This window comes from Anopheles gambiae, chromosome 3 (assembly GCF_943734735.2).
Source record: "Anopheles gambiae chromosome 3, idAnoGambNW_F1_1, whole genome shotgun sequence".
NCBI classification, from domain to species: domain Eukaryota; kingdom Metazoa; phylum Arthropoda; class Insecta; order Diptera; family Culicidae; genus Anopheles; species Anopheles gambiae.
This window is the reverse complement of record NC_064602.1, coordinates 57,297,081-57,320,734: the sequence shown is the minus strand read 5'-3', so window position 1 is coordinate 57,320,734 and position 23,654 is coordinate 57,297,081. Positions and strand designations below refer to the sequence as shown.

Genomic DNA, 23,654 nt, shown 5'->3' with positions numbered 1-23,654 from the left:
GGTAGGAAATTTGACTAAGGCGACATAAGACTGTGTTTAGAATGTTTATTGATTGATGTTAAGCTACTAATGATTAAGTGCGTTTCCATTCAGCTACGGTTTGATTTATGTTAACATATCTCAAGCGTTCAAATATATAGAATCATTTGAACATAATCGTTTTTTGCCTAAAACAATCGAATAAGTCCTGCATATTAAAATATAATTGTATGATATAATTTTAAACCTCATCTGGTCTTGGATATTAATTCTATCGAATTGATATTTACACCAATCGAATTGAGCAGAATATCTTAAGTAATCATGTAGGCACACTTGCTATTTATTAATTATTGAAAAATGATTAATAAAAACTAAACAAAAAAATTTGACAAATATTTGTAAACCAATATGAATTTCATCTCGTGGGCTGTTTCATGACTCCATGACAACAATGCCGGTGTTTTTCTGTCAAAATTACTTCGTTGGTTAGGTGCCACATAAGGAACAACCCCGACCAATAATGAAAAAAAACTGAACCAGTGAGCTTATACTGCAATAGCAAGTGTTATAATATGATTTTATCTTAAGTTGATCTAAATTAATTTACTTGTTTCAAATCTCACATTCCAATTCGCTGATTTCACTATTCACATTTTTAGATATTGGCTCCTTTGATGGTTTAATCGAGAAAATAGAAATTTAAAACAAATTCAATAGAAATATCTCAATATTGGATATTGGATTTCGACAATTATCACAATTAATCGCGCATCGAAAAAAAGGTTTGGTTTTATACGTGTTCATTGTTTTTACATATTAAAAAAATGCTACATTTAACACATCTGAAAACCTATTTTATCAATACCAATGCAAAACTAGTTTATATGAAAAAAACAAATGGTTCAAGGTAGGTTATTGAGTTTTTTATACATAGAAATTAATTGATTAATTATTTGAATTAATTGCAAGAAAAAATATCCGGTATGTTACAACGTAATTGAATGGGCAATGCAATGGTGGTATTGTGATTAAATGTAATATTGTAATATTAATTTAAATTTCATATTTGCTTTAAAATTTACGCTTTTAGACCTTACATTTATGATCTTACCACTTGGTTACATTTCATGTTGATTTTTTCTCTTTACCTGTATGTACGAGCAAAAATGTAGTCAATGCGTTCGCATTCGAAAAGTGAAAGGATCCATACTAAAGTAAGGTCAACTTTAAGGTGCTTATGCAGCAGGTATCTCCGGACTTTGGCGTGCTGTGGAATGAGATCGTTAACCAGGTTATAATACTACATTGGAGAGTGTACATGCAACTCCTTCAATATGAGACATGCAACTCCTTCAATATGAGACATGCGATCTTATTACGCAAAATCGATTTCAATTGCACTCTATGCGGTAATGGATATAGTATGGAGATAGTAGTATTTACATTCAGATTCAGGTAACAAAGGGAGTACATCGTTTGTATTTACTATAGAAAAACATCTCCTGCACTTTATATTGCTAATGATAGAATACAAATACTCTAGAGAAACAGTGGACAACTGTGTACTGCTAGAGAGCATATGTTTTATTTTTGGATTGCTGCCCTTGACAACAAATGTGCTGTTCAGAAATAAATAAAGTAGTAGCAGGTTTAGCTCATGGAGTTTGAGTGCTAAGTGTTTCATTTTCCAGATAAATCCTTTGTTAATACGTTTTATTTTGGTTGGATTAATTGTTGGCAGAAATTGCGGTTCCTGTAGGCAGGAATGGATTTGTATATGCTATGCTTTAAGAGCTGTTTTTCACTCCTTCGATTTTAATTGATTGTAATACTTACTATGAAAGTAGAGGAAGAAAGATAATTAAAGCATCAAATGTTACCTAAATGAAATTGTTTAATCGATATATTAAAAAACACGTGCCCAATAAAACTATTAATCAGAAAGTTTGGCAAACTACAGTATAATCTCACTGATTAGCTCCTTTTTAGTTAGGTTATTCTATAGTTGGAAGCCGGTCTCATGGTAAAGCCGTCACCTCGCACGACCTAACAACATGCCCGTCATGGGTTCAAGCCCCAAATAGACCGTGCTGACATACGTAGGACTGACTATCCTGCTATGGGGGGTAATACAAAAAAGTCACTGAAAGCCAACCCCACAAGTGGGTACAGGCAGGCCTTGACCGACAACGGTTGTGGAGCCAAAAAGAAGAAGATTCTCTAGTTGGCACCTCAATAGTTGAGTTGTGATCTAAACCACGAGTTAGATGGGACAGAAACAAACTCCGGCATTGCAATCATGGAGCTATTAAGCAAAGTCATTGCAATGACTTCCAGATTTGGACCACTAAGCTCTCAGAACAAAATGGTTTGATATTTGAACTTTGATATTTGAACATTGATATTTTCCATTGATTAAGAATAAACATTGATATTTGCCAATAACTCTTGGCTGATCCGTCAAAATAATATGGTAATTACTTCCTGTGTTGATTCGTTATCTTGGAATACCAGATTTTTTCGTGTATGCTTGGAACACACGTCAAAGAACTTGATCTCGATGATATTTACGTTCTGGTTGCTGTCCTTTCATTTTTAAGGGATAGAGATTAAAAACAAGTTCCAAAGTATAATGTCAAGGTCACAGACGATTTCTATATTCCCATAAAAAGGGTAAGTAGTGTTCTAGGCCATAGCAGCATATTGAAAAGATCTTGGTTTCGGCATTTGTTGTATCAGTTTTCCATAATGCGATTTTAAAAAAGGACACCAATTGGGAATACAAAGCTGACATTTTCTGAAGTGGGAGCTGAAGGAAGTGGGAGAGAAATATCATCCAGGAAAAAAACCGGTTGACTTTTTAACTTAACCTTAAGCGACAGCGAATAACAACTGGCATTTTATGAAATTAAAAAGTAGCAACAACAGCAGTCAGCAACGTCTCTTATGATATCTTATGAAAGTTGCTGAAAATTTACCATAAAATTAATTACTCAAAAACATGGTTTGTTGTCTGAAAAAAAAAAACATCTGCAAACTTTTTGAGACGTCAGTGATTTCCAAACATTACTTTATACATACATACATGCATACCACTAGATTACCTTAAATAAAGAAATAAATGAACAAATAAATATATAAACTAATAAAAAAGTAAATAAATAAAATAACTATAAATAATATAAAAATATAATAATAATAAATAAATAAATAAATAAATAAATAAAATAAATAAATAAATTACATACATAATTTCATCTTCTTCTTTGACACAACAACCGTAATACATAATTACATCTTCTTCTTTGACACAACAACCGTTGTTGGTCAAGGCCTGCCTGTACTACTTGTAGACTTGGCTTTCAGTGGCTTATTGATTTCCCCAAATATCCCCAGGATATTTAGTCCTACGTATGGCGGCACGGTCTATTTGGGGCTTGAACCCATGACGGGCATGTTGTTAAATCGTACGAGTTGACGACTGTACCTTGAGACCCGTTTATACTTTTTATACATACATACATACATACATTTTATTATGGAGTCTCTTGATACAATTTTAAATTGCAAATTAGGAGTCTCTCTGAAATCAATAGGTTGAAATGAAAATCGATTAACACAATGCTAAATTTTGTAACAACGACTAGTTTCAATTACTGCATTGGAAATTGTATCTCCAAAAGCACTCAAATTTTATTCAGGATCTTGTTTTCACATACTATTTTTATTAACGTTACAACAACATAAAATTGTGATGTTTTGTTTTGTGCCTGATTGTTTAAATAACAATAAAAATAAAAATAAAAGCGAAATCTCGGAAGGTTGTTGAAAGAAATGTTGGTGCAGCAATTTTACCTCCAAAACTGAACAACTTCAATTTTCATTCCTACGTTCCTTGTCAGCATTTTTGCGGGCAGACACGAACACGAAAACGCTTAGTAATGAGGATTTATTTGTTAATTTATAATATGAGATAATCCGCTTTCAGACGCAGTACTAATTGTGCCAGCGGAGGAACCAAGACAGAACAAAGCGCGTAACATTTACTCTCGATTGCTTTGTATTAGTACAGCGGGTGATGTTTATTTTTTATCCATCCTATTCCTACACCAATTAGCAGAAAGGCGAAAAATAAATATAACAAAACATCACCACATTGCACCATTAGTACATCAAGATGTGGGCCACATTTCGTTATCACGTTTAAGAGCGGCATTGAACGAACGAAAGGTTAGCGCACTGCACTGACGCGCTAAAGCATCGCTGTTGTGCAGGAAAAAGTGCGAAAATTAATGGACGGAAATAAAACTAAATAAAAGTGGACCATGCCCTATAGCCACTCGCGTCACAACGTCCTAGCTCGGGATCATGCAACTTTAGAAGGAAGCAACATACATCCCAGTCCAGTCTTGCCCTCAATTAATTCAGCTGGTTGGTCAATATTTCGCCATGGATGTTTGGATACTAGGGCTGCTTTTCCAAAGGCTTTTTTTATTCCTTTCTTCGTCCTTCTACGCCTCTGAAGCCGTGCTTTTTACCGCAGTGCTTGGGCTTATGTAACAAAGTTGAACTGATAAACTGGTTTATGTTGGATGAATGCCGCTAAATGGCCGTACACCAGTGTTGGACCAAGCAGTAGAGGGTGGAGGTTGAAAGCGTGTATGTACAGTAAAAAATCAAACTGAGCCTTAGTCTGGGGGCGAAAGAAAAACGGTAGGGTCAACAAACCAGATGAAACTAGAGCACAATTGTTGGAAATTGAGAATGGGATATCTCGGGATGATGTGGTACGTCCTTCAAACTGTAACAAGATTTTTTTACGTTACAGGCTTGATGAAGAAGATAAAAAAAACAGGAACAGTTTTCAAAACACGTTATGCGAACATTGTGTAAAGCAGTTGTTTTGCATTAAAAAAAGCTTTTTAGTTTTCAATAAGACCAACGTAGTTCAATACGGGAATCTGGGGCAAAATGGTTATGTGGGGCGAATTGGTCTCCTGGATTATTGTTAGAGAAACAAATAATTAGAAAAGGATGTGTGTCCCGGCACATGACATTTATTTATAATTTATGTGGAAAAAGTAACCATTTTAATTTAATGTAATGTTTTTTTTAATTAAAGTTTGTAAAAAGTTTTGCTTGGGGCAAAATGGTGGTTCCAGCTTGGGGCTAAATGGTCGGAAAGTTTTGACAGGAGCAAAATGCGACTGAGGTATAGGCTCGCTACAATAATTTGATTTTTATGAATAAACGTATGCTGTAGGTAAACTCTATCGACAAGGAAAAAATACTGACAACACGTGAATTATAAAAGTATTCCAATAATTTACTAAATTATTTAACAAAACGTTTTAATACAAATCATAAATCTTTACCCTTACAGATAGAGAAAGAAAGAGATAGCGAGAGAAAAAGAGAGAGAGTGAAAGATAGAGATAGAAAGAGAAATAGAGATAACAGTAAGTAAGTAGAGAAACAGAGAACAGAGTAAGAGAAACAGAGACAGAAAGTAAGAGAAAAAGAAAGAGCGTGGGAGAGGGAGAGAGGGAGAGAGGAAGAGAGGACGAGAGAGAGAGTGAGAGAGAGACAGAGTGTGTGTGTGTGTGTGAGCGAGAGAGAGAGAGAGAGAGAGAGAGAGAGAGAGAGAGAGAGAGAGAAAGTTTCACATTATTAATAAATATAAAACACAAAACATAACCTGCAAACTGGAACTATAATGTGCATAGTTCTAAGCATGTTGTTTATTGATCTTTTTTAACGCCATTCCTTGAACAGATTTCTTCTATATTTCCCACCGAAGACTATTTGATTTACAATGATAAGATTACAGAGTGCTAGAAGAAACAAATGAAGATAAAAAACGTCGGAAATAATTTACATTATCCAGTTTGGCGAACCTGTAGGTTTTGGCTTTTTTTGATCGCTTGGTTTCGATTGCAGTTTTGATTTAGAAAGAGATTTATAATGCAGCACGTAGAGTGTTTAAGGAAGTCTTGTTTTAGACTGGTAGTATGTACTAACAAAACATACATAAAGTGTTTGACTAAATGCATTTTTTACAGACAAACGAAACCACCTGTGTTTCATAATATTTTCTCCTACGTTAAACCATTTCCGTTTATATGCATGTCGTTCATTATCGCAATCTGGATCTGTGACTATGCTTTCCGGATAGTTATACGTCCGTCACAACGGTTACCCTTTCATCACATGGAGAATGCAATAACCGCGGAACCTGTTTCGATCGGCATTGTATGTATTTGTGTTGCTCGATTTGTACTGAGTACTTCTGTACTTTCATTTTCATCCAACACGACTGACGCAAAAGTAGTGCGTTGAGGGGCATCCAACATGGGGCACTAGTAAATTGTTACTCGTACTAAACGGATAACTTTTACTCTTCATTCAAAATAGAAAATCCACCGTTTATGTGAACTGTTTACAAATAAAAGATCATAGAAATAACAGAACATTTTTATTTGAATTATCATTTTCAATAATAATATTCTCAATATATTATATTTGTTGTTATGGAGTTGCAAAAGAAATGATATATATGATGAATAAAGTGCGATAGTGTATGAAACCACATCAATACATAATGATATTTATTTTCTTTACCATATATAACCGAATGGATTTTTCAAACACACTTCTGTTAACCGTTAAATCAAACCTTCTACTTGGTGCAGGTCAACATAAAATAGGATTTCTTCCTATTTAACCATTTAAAATGAAACATTAATTCTTGTCTTGAAACTTCTTTCTGTAGAAAAAAAATCAACTAGTAAAAATATTTCATTGCCACTGTTTTGTTATTTTCTAATGATAGTGTCCAGCCATTAGAGTTGGTTGAACCTTATGGTGTGCGTATTCACACGACGACCAAAATAACGAGAGTGAACCGTACTGTTGAAACGAATCATGTTAGTGAGCTTTTTTGGCATTTATACTGTGACGATTCATGGCCATGAAAAGATAGCGAAACTTTCTTTTTATGCAATGCCTAAAAACCACCAAACTAGCTTGAAAACTAATCGACTTTGACGATGAAATAGTAAGAGGTTGTGAGTAGAAAAGTTTCGCCACTTGCAACAGAGTTGAGAAGAAAGACAATGTTAGAGTTTCTCCACAATCGACGTTGCTTTTACAACAGTTTTCTTTGCTCTTACATAATACACACCACGAAAAAGATAGATTAATGTAAGTATAAGTGACAGCTAACGCTACAGTTACTAATTTTTTTTTAATTTCGTATTTCTCCCAATTTAACAAATATTGGGAGAATCGATGCAAAAGAATATTTAAATCTGTGGAATAAATTAAGACATTTATATAGTTTTTAATTAAAACCCTATACATGTATTAAAACAAGGTAAATTAAAAAGAACATTGTATAAATAAACGTATGGCAACAGGTTATTTTTTACAAAGTGTAGGGAGATTAACTGCACATTGAACTGCAGCAACACGCACTCTAGGATTCGGTATTGTTGGGCATATTATTATTAGCAACGTGTAGCCTTTTACAGACTGGTTTCTTCGGTGCTACCGCTAAGTTGTTGGCTAACGGTTACACGGCATTAACAGGGTGAAACTGTGACGGGAAGAGCAAAATTGAAAATTGACGGTTACATGAAACCGTAGACTCTGCTTCCGCGCCAAGTAAGCTCCGTTGACAGGTGTTCCCCTGATCTGATTTCTAATATTTTACAGTTAGGCAGCAGGGCAGTAAAATTTTTGGCAACATGTTCAACAAAGGCTCTAATGTGTGTATAACAATAGCAGCATCAAAAGTATAAAATATCACATATATGTTTTGGAGCAATAAATCGATCTATTCATGAAAGCCGTGTATTAGGATTTGATCAATGTTAATGTAATTTAACAAAAATCACAACCAAATCTAATTAGACTATTTCATTCCAACCAAAATTTTTGTATAACTTTAATTTTGTTTTCTATATAACTATATTTTCATTTGTTTGAACCAGTGGTCTCCAACCTGTTTAGGATCACGGACCACTTGTCTTGGAAAATACATTTGCCTCGACCCACATACATTGAAGGCATATATTTTGTAGACTTAGTGTAAAGCTTTTTGATCAAAAATATGTTTAAATATTATTCTAGACATGGCTGTTGAAAATTTAATCTTACAAAACCTTTCTTTTCAAACTCAATTCCTTTACGGACCAATTCTGTTAACGCCACGGACCACAGGTTGGAAACCACGAGTTGGAAGTAATGGCGGAAAACATTCATAGCTTTTCATTGTGATTTTTTTCATGAAAACACTGGTTTTCATCCGACAAAACGTCTATTAATATAAAAATCCTCTAGGTAAATGAAGTTCATATTATATGTTATTAATCACACACTTCCAACGTAACGTTACATTACATACTAATAATGCGCCGTGCATCAGTGCCCCGGCAGCCACCACACACTATCGGACGTCACACGAATCAACCTTATCAATGCGCGTTACATGCTATTAAAACTTAGTACTCTTATACATATTTTACTCTTATAATATTTTATTTCATAATGCGTTTATTATGATATAAACAGATCGTTTCAAATACTGCTTGGTTTAGATTTAGATGTATTCAACAGGACTGCTTTTGTGGATTTGATAGGACTTTATCCCTTTAATAAACATTAATAAACATTAGAATTACTGGAGACCCTCTCAAGCTATGACGATTTTCAGAATTTTTACGATATGAACGAACGATATGAATTGTAGGACATTGCTTTGGGACATGATTTCGGTCCCAAATACAGTCGTATCTCGGGGGTCTGTATTGAGAAATCCTTCTGCGTCCTCAAGTTCTTTATTCCTTTAGTCCTTTATGTGATTAAAAAAAATGTTTCCCCCAGTAAGTTGTAATCTATAATTCGCCAGAAACCCAGGTTTCGAGTGAAAACATGATCTTAATCCGTTTCCTCTAAATCTTTATAGAAACACTTCAGCAAGGTGAGTCTGTACTGGTATTAAGTGCTTAGATAGAACAGTGTTTTAAATATATAAAGCATGTTGGAATTGAAGAAATAGATTTTTTTGGAAACCTAGCCATGTAATTAACCAAAATATTGTTGCACAAAGCAAAACAGACAGACGCTGATGGAAGATGAGAAGATTATGCTTGCAATTTCCATACCCTGAACCATTGACTACCAACGATAGATCAAACATAGCCCTTTACATCTAACCCTACCCTAGCCCTACCCCTTAACTATCTAAATTTCCGCGAAATTCACTTTCAAGGGCACTCAAAGAAAGACGAGCATTGGGCGTTACGGTACGTCAGTGATTAAACTGAAATAGAAGATAGTCTGGACGATGAAAGTGGTAAAAGGCAACATTTGTTGGTCTAGCATTGGATAAATAGTGACAGACTGCTTGTTGAAAATGGTTGGTTATAGAGAAATTGAAATTGAACCATTTCCTTGGAGGTCGGACATGTGATTTCCATATGTGCTCGACTGTTAGTTATTTACATCCTTATGATTGAAAAAAAATCTTTTGCACTAATGCAGCAAAAAAATATATGTTATAAATTGATTGAGTGAAATGATTGATCACTAATATGATACTGTGTTGGAAGTTTAAACAAATAAACCAACCAATATTTTTTATACTGAAACTTTTGAAATGAATCATGGTTGGTTATTGGTTGCCCACCAATGTTTGCGAACTCAACCACAAACCTTTATGAAAGGAAAGAAAGTAGCAATACTTGCAATGCCTTTTAATACGACACCTGAATAACATCAGCATATGTGCACTAGTTTTACAACACAAGGGCTGAATGTGTGCTGGTAAGATGAATGCACGAGCAAAAGCGGTGAATGCACTCGATCGTTACATCGTAGGTTTGCATAGTTCGGTCATTTAATCGTTTATTTGTCCGCACACCCGTTTAGTCATCTATCTACTCGGTTGCTGGTTGCTGATGCAGCGATGCAAAACGGTTGCGAAACTAGCAGCATTTGCCGATGTGGTTGTAGGTCGTGTAATGTTGTAGAGGGCAATCAACCTGCTTCCTGCTTCTTTACATCGATGTATTTTTTTTCATCCACATTTCAGCTATGGCTTCGCACAATGGCCTTATCACTTCCATTATCAATGACATGCGAAGAGTGTAAAATACAATATATGTGTTTAGTGAAAAGAACCTATGTACAACTAATAAAGTTTATTCCATTATTGTATGATGATTAAAAAAATTCTGGTTATGAAAGTTAACAAACTACTTTTTTCATTAATATAGTTTACATTCATACCATTTACTAATATTAAAGATTTTTTTTTTATTTCTCAGGGAAGCAGGGGATCTGTTCGCTTCACGCTGCAGTCTCAAAATCAACAGGCTTTTAAAACTCTTAAACCAAATCTCGATGACGAATCTGCTACTGTGCCAAACTCTCGTTTTGTTCGAAGACGCACGACAACAACCTCTAGCTCTTTATCGATAGAAACTGCCGCCAAACCTTATGTAAAGAAAATAAACAGCAGGTTTGGTGATGGTCCTACAGAGTCTAAAACAAGTATCAAAAATACAGAAATATATCTTGAGGCAAAGGTCGTTAATCGCCGAGAAAAACAAAATCCAGCACCCTCGTTACGTTCGGATAACAGGGCACAACCTGATTTCGAAAGGCGCATTGATGATAAAGGGCGAAACGAATTAAAACCTATGAAAGATGAAGTCTTTGCTTCAAAAAGAAGAGTAGCTAAGAGTGGTTCTTTTGGCGAGCAGCCTTTATCAACCGATGCTAGTACAATGTTGGAGACTGATCCAGGAACGAAACGAGCGAAATCGCTAACAAACTTAAGCAAGAACTCATCGAATGACCCTTTTATTAAATCTGAGTCACCAAGTCATTGGTCAATATTGAGAGGAAAAACTACAAAGACATTCCGTGACATCTCCGCTAAGCGTGATGATGGTTCGTCTGAAGAGAATTATCCCGAACCATTTAAAAAGCTTTTAAAAGCTCAGTTTAATGACGATACATTGAAGGAAGTGTACGTGCAAAAATTAGAAAGTACAATACAGAAATCTATGCATACTTTATCTGGACGTAGGAAAAATCAATCTACTACGTTGGAAATACCGCATAACACACAAATGATAGTTATTGTCAACAAACCCGATCGAGATAGCACTCGACGTGTTGAATCCGCCGTGGTAGAAAACGGATGGCAACGTCGTACTATTCTCCCAAAAACAATTAAACAAACGCGTAGAAATTCGCAACATTTAGTAACAAACAGTACATCTTCTGACATAATTCTACAAACCTCTAAATCCTCTGAGCTAAATAATGCTCAAGAATCATCCAGGGAAATGATGCAACGACTAAGTGTAAGAACACGGTACACTGCAAGTAGTGAACAATCATCTAAAGAACAAATTGATTTTCCTGTGGAGTATTCTATCGAGGGTGTTAAGGAACAGTCTAGCAGCTCGAATGTAAAAACATCGCTCAAAACAAACAAAAGGCTTCTTAATACAGCACAACTAGATGCACGTATGAATGTAAAAGTTTTGAGTACGACTACATCAGGACCAACCACTACTGTTAAATTAATAACACAACGACCTGTTCGATCATATACAAGAAAGCAAAATACATTGGCTTATCTTACGTCGACCACTACAGAACCTACGACTACGACTAGAAAAGCTTTTTTGCCTACACCAAGAGGAGGTGTACATCGCAAACCTACAAAAACACCTACCGAGAATGATGTATTAAGTACAGGTACAACCGCGCGTTTGGAATCTGCACCAAAAAGATCCTCTCCAATTTCACGATCGAATAGCAAGAACCAAACTGAAAATAATACTGTTTCCAATACTTCTACACAATCATCAAACTACGAACCAGGCGATGGATCTAAAAAAATGACCCTTCTGTATACCAACCCGGTAGAATACCTGCGAAGAAAATCATCCTCAACAAAAACCATTAACAAGTCTGTTATTGAAAATTCAAACTCTCTTGTGAGAATAAATAATGGAAGTTCTACTGAAGTTCAACAGCTGTCACAGAAAACTACGTCTACATCAGCGTCAAAGTCTCCAGCACTCATCAAACGTATTTCAAATAATGCGGTAAGTTCTTTGTTCAACTATCCTTCGAGAGATATGCACATAATATTGCATACATAATTTAAATGATTTTTCCTTTTGCATTTATTTTGGCATCAGTAGTTCTAGATTCTAGAGTTCTAGATAGTTCTAGAGCCGGTCTCGTAGTACAGTTGTCAACTCGTACGACTTAACAACATGCCCGTCATGGGTTCAATCCACAAATAGATAGGACTGGAAATAGAACTGATATAGAATGGAAATAGGACTGACTATCCTGCTATGGGGGAATCAATTAGTCACTGGAAGCCAAGCCCACAAGTGGGTACAGGCAGGCCTTGACCGACATCGGTTGTTGAGCCAAAGAAGAAGAAGTTCTAGATTAGTTTCAATTAAATTGGGAAGATTTAAAGGAACTCCTCTGATTTATGTTATGTATTCCATTTTCATTTATTGTATAGTTATTAAATTTTTCATTAAATTAGCACAAAGTGTTGAATAATAGTGATAAATTTGTTTCAATTTGCAGTACAAACGACGCCCTTCATTTTCTTCAAATCGAGCTAATATAAAATCTGCAGTGTATACTCCAACAATTCCAACAGTAACAACGCTGCCGACGGTATGTATTAAATTTTACAAAGTAAATTACATTTTTTAGCAGTATTGTTAATGGTAAGAAAAGCATTTATATCTGTAGCTGGATCATGCCCTTGTACCGTAGTCGCCGTTGTCTGTGTTTTTTTTCTTTTTCTTATAAATAGTGTAAGAACTGCTAAACCAATCAGAATACATTCCTTTTCAATATTGATATATTACTGATACATAAAATGTACTCAATATGTGGATGATTTGCTTGTAGGATATTGTTTTTTATGCACATAAAAGTACGCACACCAGGAAGAATTTCCAAGCTTATTGCATTCATAATTGTTGTATTGATTTAGAAATCGCATGCAAATCCCTAGTTATGCGATGAGGTTCATGTCATCTTACAGGGTTTTCCAGGAGTTGTCATAGTTGTAGGACATTTCCTTGACGCTTTCTTATGGGAAATTCGTATTGGATTTATCCAACAAGGATGCTATAGAATCCAATTCCTATTATATTAAGTTCATTTCACGTAAGATGGAGCCAATCAAGTGTCCCACAGCTATGAGAACTCCTGAAAAACCCTGTATGCATTCATTTATTCCGTGTTTGCGTACTCATGCTAGGCATATTATTGTGTCACGTTGATTAACACATGCCATCCAACAATGATTAATTGCATACGATTTTTCATCATTTCGATTGGCCATCATTCAATTTTTTTCATTTTTTAAATTGTGTTTGGCTTGTTGCAAAAAAATATGAAACTAGATTACAAAGCTCAACATATTGAACGCCGTGTTTGGTCAAACTTTAGTATATAACATAAGAGGCACTATCTGATCTGGACTCTACACCAAACGATCACTTCAATTGACCGATTTCCATCCCCCACCATTGCCATATTACCACTGCACTGACTAACTGCACTGAAATGCGTAATTTAGATACTAATGTTTAATTCTGTGTAGCAAATCATAACAAATTTAAAAAACTGAATGTCTCAAAATATAGGTTTTAAAGAAGTTTCAATTGTAAAAATTATAACATTATTAAAAATAGATTTGTACAATGTTTGTAGATTGGCTTGATCTTATTGTCTAGTTTTGGTGTATAGTATTTAGTTCAATTATACATTATCTACAGCAAAATTTTAAATAATTTGGAATCAAGTCAGTTTGATACTTATTCTAAATGCTTTTCGATTGATTATTAAATATTCATATTCATTCATATTCACTCATACTATTGCTCCACTTTGTAATTATCCTAAAATATAGTAAATTTAACAGGTGAGCTGAATTTTCGATACCATACCGAAGCGATTTCCAATTTTCGATACCATTTTTGTATTGCAATTTGTAATTTGCCTCAAAATAGACATCAGTTTCGGCGATTCATTGGTTCCCAGCGAATCTGAGAACAGGAAATAGTCACTGGGAGCCAGGTCTGGATCATACAATCAAGTGTGTGTGGAAGCAATTTGTAGCCCAATGCATTATTTTGGTAATTGTTTTCACTGATTTGTGACAACTCGTTTGTGTTTTGGTCAAATGTGAGCTCCTGCGCTAGCCTTTTTGTATAGAGCTTTCTTATATGCAAATATTTATGACGTCTGTAGGATGTCAGTTTTCTCGATCAACTGCACTTTAGCCGCGGTGCGTCTGGTGCATGCGAGTGGTTCCAAGAAACAAAATGAGCATGTTTTCTCGCTCTGTTTGACCCGACCGCTTATCAAAACAGATAGAGGGAGAATGCTCATTTTGTTGCTAGAGCCCACTATCGCCGACAACAATGTCGTGACCAAGTGAGTGACCAAAAGTTGGGTGCTAAACTAAATGTCACCAAGCATGTGATTGATTTTCCAACTGTTTGAGTATCGTCACTGATCATCTCAGTTGTGAACGTGATTTGATTTGAGCTTCGTTTCAGGCATGAGTGTTGGTGACTGAAACAGTGGCATTTGGCAGCACTGTTCACAGCCAGAAAAAAAATCATGATTATGCTTGCGCCGGCATTAAGCTAAGCTTGTCAGTCAGAGTATCGCGTTGGACTCAAGAATTCACATGTCGTGTTCAGCATGTCATGACGCACTTTTATTGACTATCAGCAATGACATTTTGCAGCACTGGTCTGAACACTAACATTTCATCAGCATCAGAAAATTAGCACTACCACACATTTTACATTTAAGGTTTTAGGTGTCTTAATGAGTTCATTAGCGTAAATGCTATATAATGAGATAAACACTACCACACATTTTACATTTACGGTAGGTCTAGGTGTATGAATGGGTTCATTAGCGTAAACGCTATAGAATTAGATAAATAGTTATACAATTTAAATCGATGGTAGAACAAAAAATATAATGTATTACAAAACAAAACTGTAGCAAACAGTTTCAACAATTCAAGGTAAGATTTAATATCGAATTGTGTTTTTTATTGTTGTTTGACTCCTTATCGTTGTTGTCGAAACAGATAATTTAAGTATTCATAATAAACACGGATAATGAAGAATTGTAATAATTAAATCACCTCCTTGATCTGCAATACTTTCTAAATAATTTTTCACATGCTTTTCACATAATACAATATTCTGTTATGTATCAATTAACCGGTAAAGTACCTTTAGTGGTGATATTGCCGATAATGGAGATACTATAATATGTCCCATGCGATAACGTATAAATTAACAATTTAATTATTGTAGCATGAAATGTTCATTAGTTTTTACGAATGGTTTAGAAGATAAATGATATCATTTTGTAAGACAGCGATATAAGGTAGCAATACATGACGTAAATTCATTATTGTGAGTAATTTTGGGTGTTCTGGGTGCAGTAAAAAAGTATTTTTCTTCATAAATTTGTTGTGTTTAATAATATAAATAGTTGTGTTTGGGAAGATAAAACATGTTGCATTTATGACATGTCAAAATGTTATAATATACAGGTTGTCCCCGAGATACGCTATCAACACTAGGTTTACAGACGTCTCTTATAAACCTATCTCTACGGACACTCGTCAATTTGACGGGGGGATAAAAATACGTATCTGTTGACAGTCTGAGAGAGAAATCGTGTTTAATCATGTTTAATCATTCGTATTTGATTGCATTTAAGGCCTAAGTGAGTGCATTTTTCATAACAAGACCCCGTATTTGACGTATTATTAAAATTAAAAATTTCGATCAAAGGGTAATTTATTTTGCATTTGACAATTGCTGTGTCAAATCAGTACAATTTGCTCAAAGAGCTGTCAAATTAAGAAAGCCGCGTATCTCCGAATCCGCGTATAAGAGGTATCGCGTATCTTGGGGACTACCTGTACATATATTTTTCTTAACACTTTGAATTCATTAAAACATATCTGTACAGCTAGAAATTGTACTACTATTGATAACTTGTAATTCAATTCATAATAGGTTTATATCTAATAGTATGATCCCTTACTTACAGGTAAAAGTTATTGCCGGTGATCAAACATTGCAAAAGCCTGCTAACTTCAGCACAAAACTGCCAAGCCGCATTGCTAGCTTATCTTCCCACTCTACCACCACCGCTGCACTAGCTAATGAAATCGATGTCTACGACGATATCGATAATCAAAGCGCTATGAAACAAAACCATCAATTTGATAGGGAAGAAACCGAAGAATACATCGGAAACGATCTTGAGTCAAGAGGAGTACAATTGAAAGTGTTATCAAATGAACGTCTTCCTAAGATATCTGTAGTTGGCGTAGAGAAAACATCAGGAGGCACCGAAAAACAGATCGTTCCAGTTTCATCCGGCTTGACACAAAGCCGCATAGACATTGACACACCGAGTCACCGGGTGCAGGATGTCCCTTCCGCTGTCACCGTGTCGATATTCAGCGCTCTATCCGAGATCCTTTCGCAACCAACCGAAAGTTTACATTTTTTGTCCTCCAGCACCGATGCACCAACTTCTGCATCTCTATCTGCAACAAGCACCACTTCATCTTCAACCACTACAACCACCACCACAACCACAACCACCACCACAACCACCACAACCACCACTACCACTACGACCACTCCTCCACCTCCTCAATCACCAGAACCGTCACTATTTTCAAGTAAATCCAACGACAAGGTACTGGAATTGGTTGGCAACAGTTCTGCCATTGCTTCTGACGTATTACCCATGCGACTGGAGAATACGTTTGTACATACTAGCTATCTGGAATCCATCGATAACCCGAATGTAAATAAACCTGATCTAACCAATGCAAGCACACAGATCGCGGAGGGACCTGAGACAAAAAGGCAAAACATGTCGGCAAGTTCCCGAAAGACTGCATCGACACAGTCTTTATGGACTGGACTAGCCGAGCAGAAAGAAACGAACAGCTATGATAGTGACCATTATGCAGAATATGATATCGAAAATAGAATTCTCTTAGAAGAAGCTCCTTTTGGAGAAGACAGAACGATAGGCAGTACAATTGGTGACTCTTTTCTTCCGATTGCTTCTGATCTTCCCACATCATCGTTCGAGACCCATGTTATAGAGGACAATGCTGATGCTGATGTTGTTCCTTTGTCCATTACACAGAAACCGTTGATGCCTGCTGCAGAAACGGAAGCGATGGAGACTTCGACATCGACATCTACACTGTACACTAATTATGTGACTGAAGGACAGGATATCACGGAGTCTGCTACCTACTACTCAACCCCTACTACCATTTCCACTGAAATGATTTCTAATATCGCTTCTACCATCAACGATGTAGGCTATTTAGAGTCGGGATACAATTTAACCGCTTCTAATAATGATGCCACACTAATAAACGCCGTTTCTTCTACTGCAAATCCATCATCATTTGATTCAGAAAATATTACAATAACTCCTGATTACAGCTATCAGCCTTTCCTGGCTGATAGTTCTAAAAAAAATACCTCTGCTTCTGAACAGCCGACATCCACATTTCCACCTACATCTACGATTAGTAATTTTAACGGCTTCCCGCATCTTACTACAATTTTATCAGATACTAATATTGGAACCGAATCATCCGATCAGTCCAATCAATCTGCTTCGACATTCTTACCTTACCTTAACCATGATTCAAAAACTAGCAACATCAATATTGAAATAGATCCACGCCATCCTACTACTAGTCCTCTTGACCTAGCCACTGAATTGCCTGCCAAAATTGTGAACAGTACACCATTCATCATTACTCCCATCACCTCAAATGCTTCCACCACTGGTTCGAAACAGACGAGCTCAACCGCATACGTTACGTCACCACCAACGACCGTAAGTAAGACACTTTACTCTTTTCCACCTGTTTCCGATGTCACATCTCGCCCATCTCCTTCCGATCTGCTGGCTCGGCTCGGGTTTGCGAAATCTCTCGAAACTACCACTGACGAGTACCGACCGAGATTCAAAATGCGCATACCAGTCTCGCCAATTGGTTTTTATGATACAGTCCCAGACTTGAGAGTGGAATCGTCTGTCAATGGATCTTTGCTTTCGTTTCCGACTATGACACTTTCGAGCACACCTGTACCTACTACTGCAAAACTAAATGCTTCTACTGTTCCTGTTATATTCACAACCGCACTTCCTATGATAAACATAACTTACCCGGTCAGCAAACGATCTCGAGGAATTGTGGTCTACGGCATTCTTCCAAACAATACCGTTATACGACGAGTGATTGGTGGGGACGATGAAGATGTACACACAACCACAGAAAATGTACGGATCGTTTATGGAATTTTCCCGAATGGCACCTTGGTGAGACGCTATCCAAACGGTATAATAGTACCCGAGGTGAAACGCCAAAGTCTCGTGGAAGTTACCAACATAGATCCAAGTGAACTACGCAACCCGAATAGTGCCATCTATCGCACGTCAGAACTTCCGCCATTGTTCAAATCATTGAGCCTCCCTCCTGCCTATAGCACAGCCTCTACTACTATTACTACTAGCACCAATCATACTGCCAGCACATCCATTACGAAGGGCTCCGTGGTATCAAGCACCACTGCTCTACCTACTTCTAGAATTACTTTTTCCACCACAATGAACAAATCCACGGTACTTGAAACATATTTTTGAATCTCCTTTCCATGTATAATGAATTGCTGAATGCGTAGAATTTCTCAAACGCTAGTTCTTGCAAACCCTTTTAACAGTATTTTGAGTATATATCATACATCATTATTCAATTTTATTTAAATGCGATAAACATAATGTTGTACGGTATAATTGCGTTTTGGACCAGTAAACAATTACAAAAATGTATCTCGAAATGTACCGCTGCTATGCTGGAACAAATTTTTTATACATTTCGAACATTACGATCTGCTTACATTTGGGTATCATGCATGATTTGGGTTCTGTTGACTGTACTCTTCTGTAGTTTATTTCTTATCTATCCCACTCTTCTGTTTCTCGTCTATCGCTATATTTCTTCTGCTGAGCATTATTTTTTTATTTAAGCAACAATTAGAACATTCGCTTTGGCATGTATTTTTAGATATATTTTGCTTTTTTGTGATAAGTGACGGAGTGTTACTAGATATTAATGTAGTGTTGTATTAAATTCAACAGGGTACGACAACTATTATTGAAATATTGCGCAAGTACAATGAGGACAATCAGTTGGATGCGAAGGTAAAATCAGAGAACGTTTTTAGTTTAGCAGCAGGCAAGATAAAATCAACAAACAAAACGCCTACAATCAGTAATTCAACTGATATTACATTGATGGGAAATTCAAATGTAAGTGCAAATTTAATAGCCACATGTAGCAACTACTGATATTTTGTTTGTGGGGTCTGTTTTTTCAGCAGGAGGAAAATATACGCGAGGACGTGAGAGTTTCGCGACCTAATGCTCCCGATATAGTGTATCGGTGGAAACCTATGATAGCATCGAGTACTCTGGCTAGCGAAAACGAATTTATTCCTACAACAAGTATGCCAAAAGGCACGGCAGGATCATCTACACCGAGCGTATCCGAAAATACAGTTCCAGATATGATGGGAATTGGTAAAGCCCATGTTAGTAACGAAGCTTCATTAACTACGCAAGGTAGTTCCAACAGACAAAGAAATGACTTTACATTAAAGAAAAATACTGTTATGAATGCTGTGCATGAAGATCCGTCATCATTTTCTGGACTAAGCTTTAGTTCAACCTCCACTCTGCCTAATATGGATGAAACTACTCTTACGCCCATCGAGTGGACCGCGATCCCTTCGACTGTTCAAATCACGAAACCTGTAACACAATCATCCAGCACAATTATTTCCACTATAAGTAGAACAACAACTCTTCCGACAACAACAACGATTAACTATGCTTCTAGCATTTCCCACACTACACCCAAGCTAAGCACCACAACATCTATGTTAACTAGCATACCGTTTTCATTCACAAATATGCCACGTAAACCAACAACTACGGTGCGCCCTATCACAACACAAAGAACCCGTACAACAACATTCTCGGATGCTGAGGATTTAGCATTCTTGGTAAGAAAAATCGGAAGAGATTATTACACCAAATGACAGATAAATATGATCGGAAAACAACTGATAATACATTTTACTCCTACAGCGGCAACTAGCAAGATTCCTGAACGGAGGACAGTCATCTTCGAACAGTCAGAGAAAAACAACAAAAAAGACCACTACTACCTCAATAAAACCGACTACAACAACTGCTAGCAGTACCACTACTACCACAACTACAACCACTATAAGCACAACTACACCGAAAACAACCACAACAACACCGAAACCAACGACAACACCGAGCTTAAGCACGGTCATCATTGACAACGATGATCCAGCCTTTCTAAATGATGTGGTAGGTTCGTTTTTTTGGTAGTGAAGCAGTGAATCTTATCTCAAGTTTTACTTTTTAGCGTAAATTGCCCAACTTTGCTACGCCAAATCCTCTTGTCGATACACCCCTGGCTAATAGAATACTTCAATTGGCAATACAAAGAGATCCCAAAAGTATTGCACGATTACCACTGAAAACTGAAAATGAGTTTCCATCCATCGAAAAGCTTCGCACGGAAAATCAGTCCAAAGAAATTTTCAAACCGACCACATTGTCTCCGGAGGAAATAGAGAAAACAAAAAAGCAGCTGAATCGTGAGGTACAGCAGTATAACAATGATTTGAAACTTCTTTCAAATCTACTGGGAAGACCCATTACCGAAAAAGATATACCAAATCTTACCAAGCAGCTGGGAACAGGTGGGTCAGGACCGTTATTTGCCAACACTGGACTATCCGCCATGAGAACTACGACTGCAGCACCAACAACAATAAGAACAACAATCTCGAATAAAGTTCGTCGTCCGACCTCTACAGCAGATGCTGAGCTGTTGAAGCAACTGCTTCTTACACAGCAAGAGCAACACAACAGTAGTCCAGCCGTAATTGAGAGCCCAGACTTTTATGGCAAAACTAATGAAGCAATTTTGGCCGCAGTTCTAAAGCAACGTGGTATAGGTCCGTCAAACACGAATGGAGATATCGAAGACATTTTGGCGCAAATAACTCCAAATGTTCAGACGGCTACATTACCTTCAAAAATTATCACAACTTCCCGAACCACTCCGAGACGCACTCGTCCCCCGCAACCACCACCTTTACGATCACAAAGTCCAATTCTAGACGGTTTGAGCTGGCTATGGCGTGAATGGCAAGCGACTGCTCCACAATCACGCAATCGAGTTCTTAGCCCTGGGGCTAGTGCCACTAATGTTCGATCTGGAACATTTGGATTGAGCGGTGGCGGTGGAGGGCTGAGAGGCAGGACCACGTCTTTAACGCAATCGTACGGAGATGAGGGACTAGATCCGGATGCGGTACGAAATTTCCTTCGTAAGGGACTGAAAATCGATTATATTGGTCTATTAAAGTGAAACTTTTCTCATTGCAGAAACCAATCAACCCAAGTGTGACCGAAGAACCTGCATCCTTGTTTGGCGGGTTTGGCATAAATCCCGGAGGCCAACTGTTGAATGCAGCGATCGGCGTAACTCGTGCTGTATCGCAGTTCCTAGGTGTGGCGCTACAGGTATGTCCAAGATTTTTTGGAATCTTAAAAAAGACTATCTATGAAACAATGATAACTAGCCGTAAACTTCCTACTCTTAATAATTGTTTTATGTTCTATTCCTTGTATACAGGGTGCGGCTAAATCGTTTACTTCCGCATTTCGCCCACAGCCAGCCGCTGGTGAACCATTGGATGACCTAAGCTACTATCGTTCCAGCGGAAGATAAACGCTTCAGCTTTCCCGACAATCTAGTTGATTGGCTTCAAAACCGATACCCTCTGATTTACAGGCGAGGATTGACACGATCAACCCGTTGGCAGGCCCCAGGGCCTGCCAGTAAAGCTTTCCAAATGCCGGTGGCAATCCTCAGGGCCTGCCATTGGTCCTTTGTTGGGGATGCAACAAACAGTGCGAACAAATTTACTCTACCCATATGTATAGCAGTGGTGCGTAGGTAGAATAATCGCATTATATGAACTATTGCGATTGACAAAAATATCATCGCACACACAACAATATTGATGAATAGAGTATAGTTGAAATTATAGCAAAAAACTCAATTTTGCTGCATGCATATTTGGTTCAAAATCAACAGCTTGCGCCGGTGATGCCGGAGGAACGGAAAGTTTATTAAAATCAGTACCGGCCGGAACGTGTTAAGCAGTTTGCAAACTAAGCGGTCGCGTGGGCCCTTTAGGTCTCAAGGGGCGGAGAAAAAGAACACACCCCGGCTCACAAGTAAATTTGCTTCGCAGTCCTTCCTCAACAAATTTCACGCTCGACAACTCAGAAAGACCTACATTGACCACTTAAGGGTTTCTCTCGTGTTAATCCGCTACTGCTAATGTAAATAATTTCCAAATCCTACTCTTAAAATTCAATTAGCAGCACTCGAACATTGCAGTTGCTACTTCCTGTGAATATTACTAAAATAGTTTCAGTAAAGGAAACTGATGAAAAGGAAAATAGAGGTAAAGTTTAAAGCCTAAACTTGGTAAACAAACAAAACTTAGTGAGCTAATACTTGATAAGACTGTATCATCTGAACATTAAAGTTACTTTTTTGCTGTGTGTAGATGTTATTTATTTTTATTTCTCAGGAGCGTTTGTTCTGAACAGGGAACTTTGTAAGAAGTCATAAGGATATACATTGGAAGATAATGAAAACATTAGATTTATCAATTTCGTGCATTAGAGATATAATTCTGATATATATATATATATATATATATATATATATATATATATATATATATATATATATATATAGATATATATATATATATATATACACATATATAGATATATAAGCTATTAAACTATTAAACAACAGCTTTTAAACTGCTATCAATTTGCTCAATCGCTGAACTCTCTCTCTGATATTTATAGAAAAACGAAAAATATGGCATGGGAACAACATAATGGTAAATATGGTGCCATTTCCGTGGATACTATACGGAGATAGGCAAGATAGTTAGAAGAATAAAATTTGATTAAATCATGTAATCTGCTTACTCGTCTAAAATTATGTATATAAATCAAATGAAAACATCGTCTTTATTAAAACATGTGTAAAGAGAAAAGATACTTTGAGAAAAATGTGTTTTTCGAGTGAATCTGAAGAACATACTTTTATATTTATTTGTACGTTTCTTATTTATGGATAGTATAAATACTAGTAATGGACGTATTCGAGCGCACCAACAGCTGATTTATTGGGTATTTACCGGACATGATTTACTTGGCTATTTACCGGCCGATTCGGAAGTCAGATTCCTCTGATGAAAGATTGTAAGGCTACCGACAATATGTTCCAGTGCCCGTACGGTTTCGGACCCTACAGGTCAAGCTATTAAATCAAGTTTCAATACTGTTAGTATTTTACTCAAACTTCTTCTTATATT

The 23,654-nt window shown here is 36.7% G+C and overlaps 2 protein-coding genes across 2 annotated transcripts in view; both read left to right on the top strand.

The window, feature by feature from the left end:
* The window catches only part of LOC1275996 (mucin-2), a 33,128-nt gene extending 13,857 nt beyond the window's left edge, over positions 1-19,271 (top strand). Inside the window, exons 4-6 of the mRNA XM_315286.5 lie at positions 10,314-12,113; positions 12,619-12,711; positions 16,141-19,271. Of these exons, the coding sequence (XP_315286.5) occupies positions 10,314-12,113; positions 12,619-12,711; positions 16,141-18,783 (4,536 nt within the window). The 3' untranslated portion in view covers positions 18,784-19,271. The remainder of the gene's footprint in view (positions 1-10,313; positions 12,114-12,618; positions 12,712-16,140) is intronic.
* A 17-nt stretch (positions 19,272-19,288) lies between these two features.
* Positions 19,289-22,823, top strand: LOC133392889 (mucin-2-like). Its single transcript, XM_061655386.1, has 6 exons — positions 19,289-19,449; positions 19,518-20,204; positions 20,290-20,541; positions 20,600-21,556; positions 21,631-21,768; positions 21,881-22,823. Exons 1-6 carry the CDS (start codon positions 19,435-19,437, stop codon positions 21,974-21,976), a joined length of 2,145 nt encoding a protein of 714 aa, XP_061511370.1. The 5' UTR covers positions 19,289-19,434; the 3' UTR covers positions 21,977-22,823.
* Positions 22,824-23,654: the final 831 nt, after the last annotated feature.

Excerpts from the sequence above, each read along its gene's own strand:
- LOC133392889 (XM_061655386.1), top strand. Across the intron at positions 21,557-21,630 it reads AGGGACTAGATCCGGATGCG|AAACCAATCAACCCAAGTGT; the intron begins GTACGAAATTTC and ends TTCTCATTGCAG. Across the intron at positions 21,769-21,880 it reads TCCTAGGTGTGGCGCTACAG|GGTGCGGCTAAATCGTTTAC; the intron begins GTATGTCCAAGA and ends CCTTGTATACAG.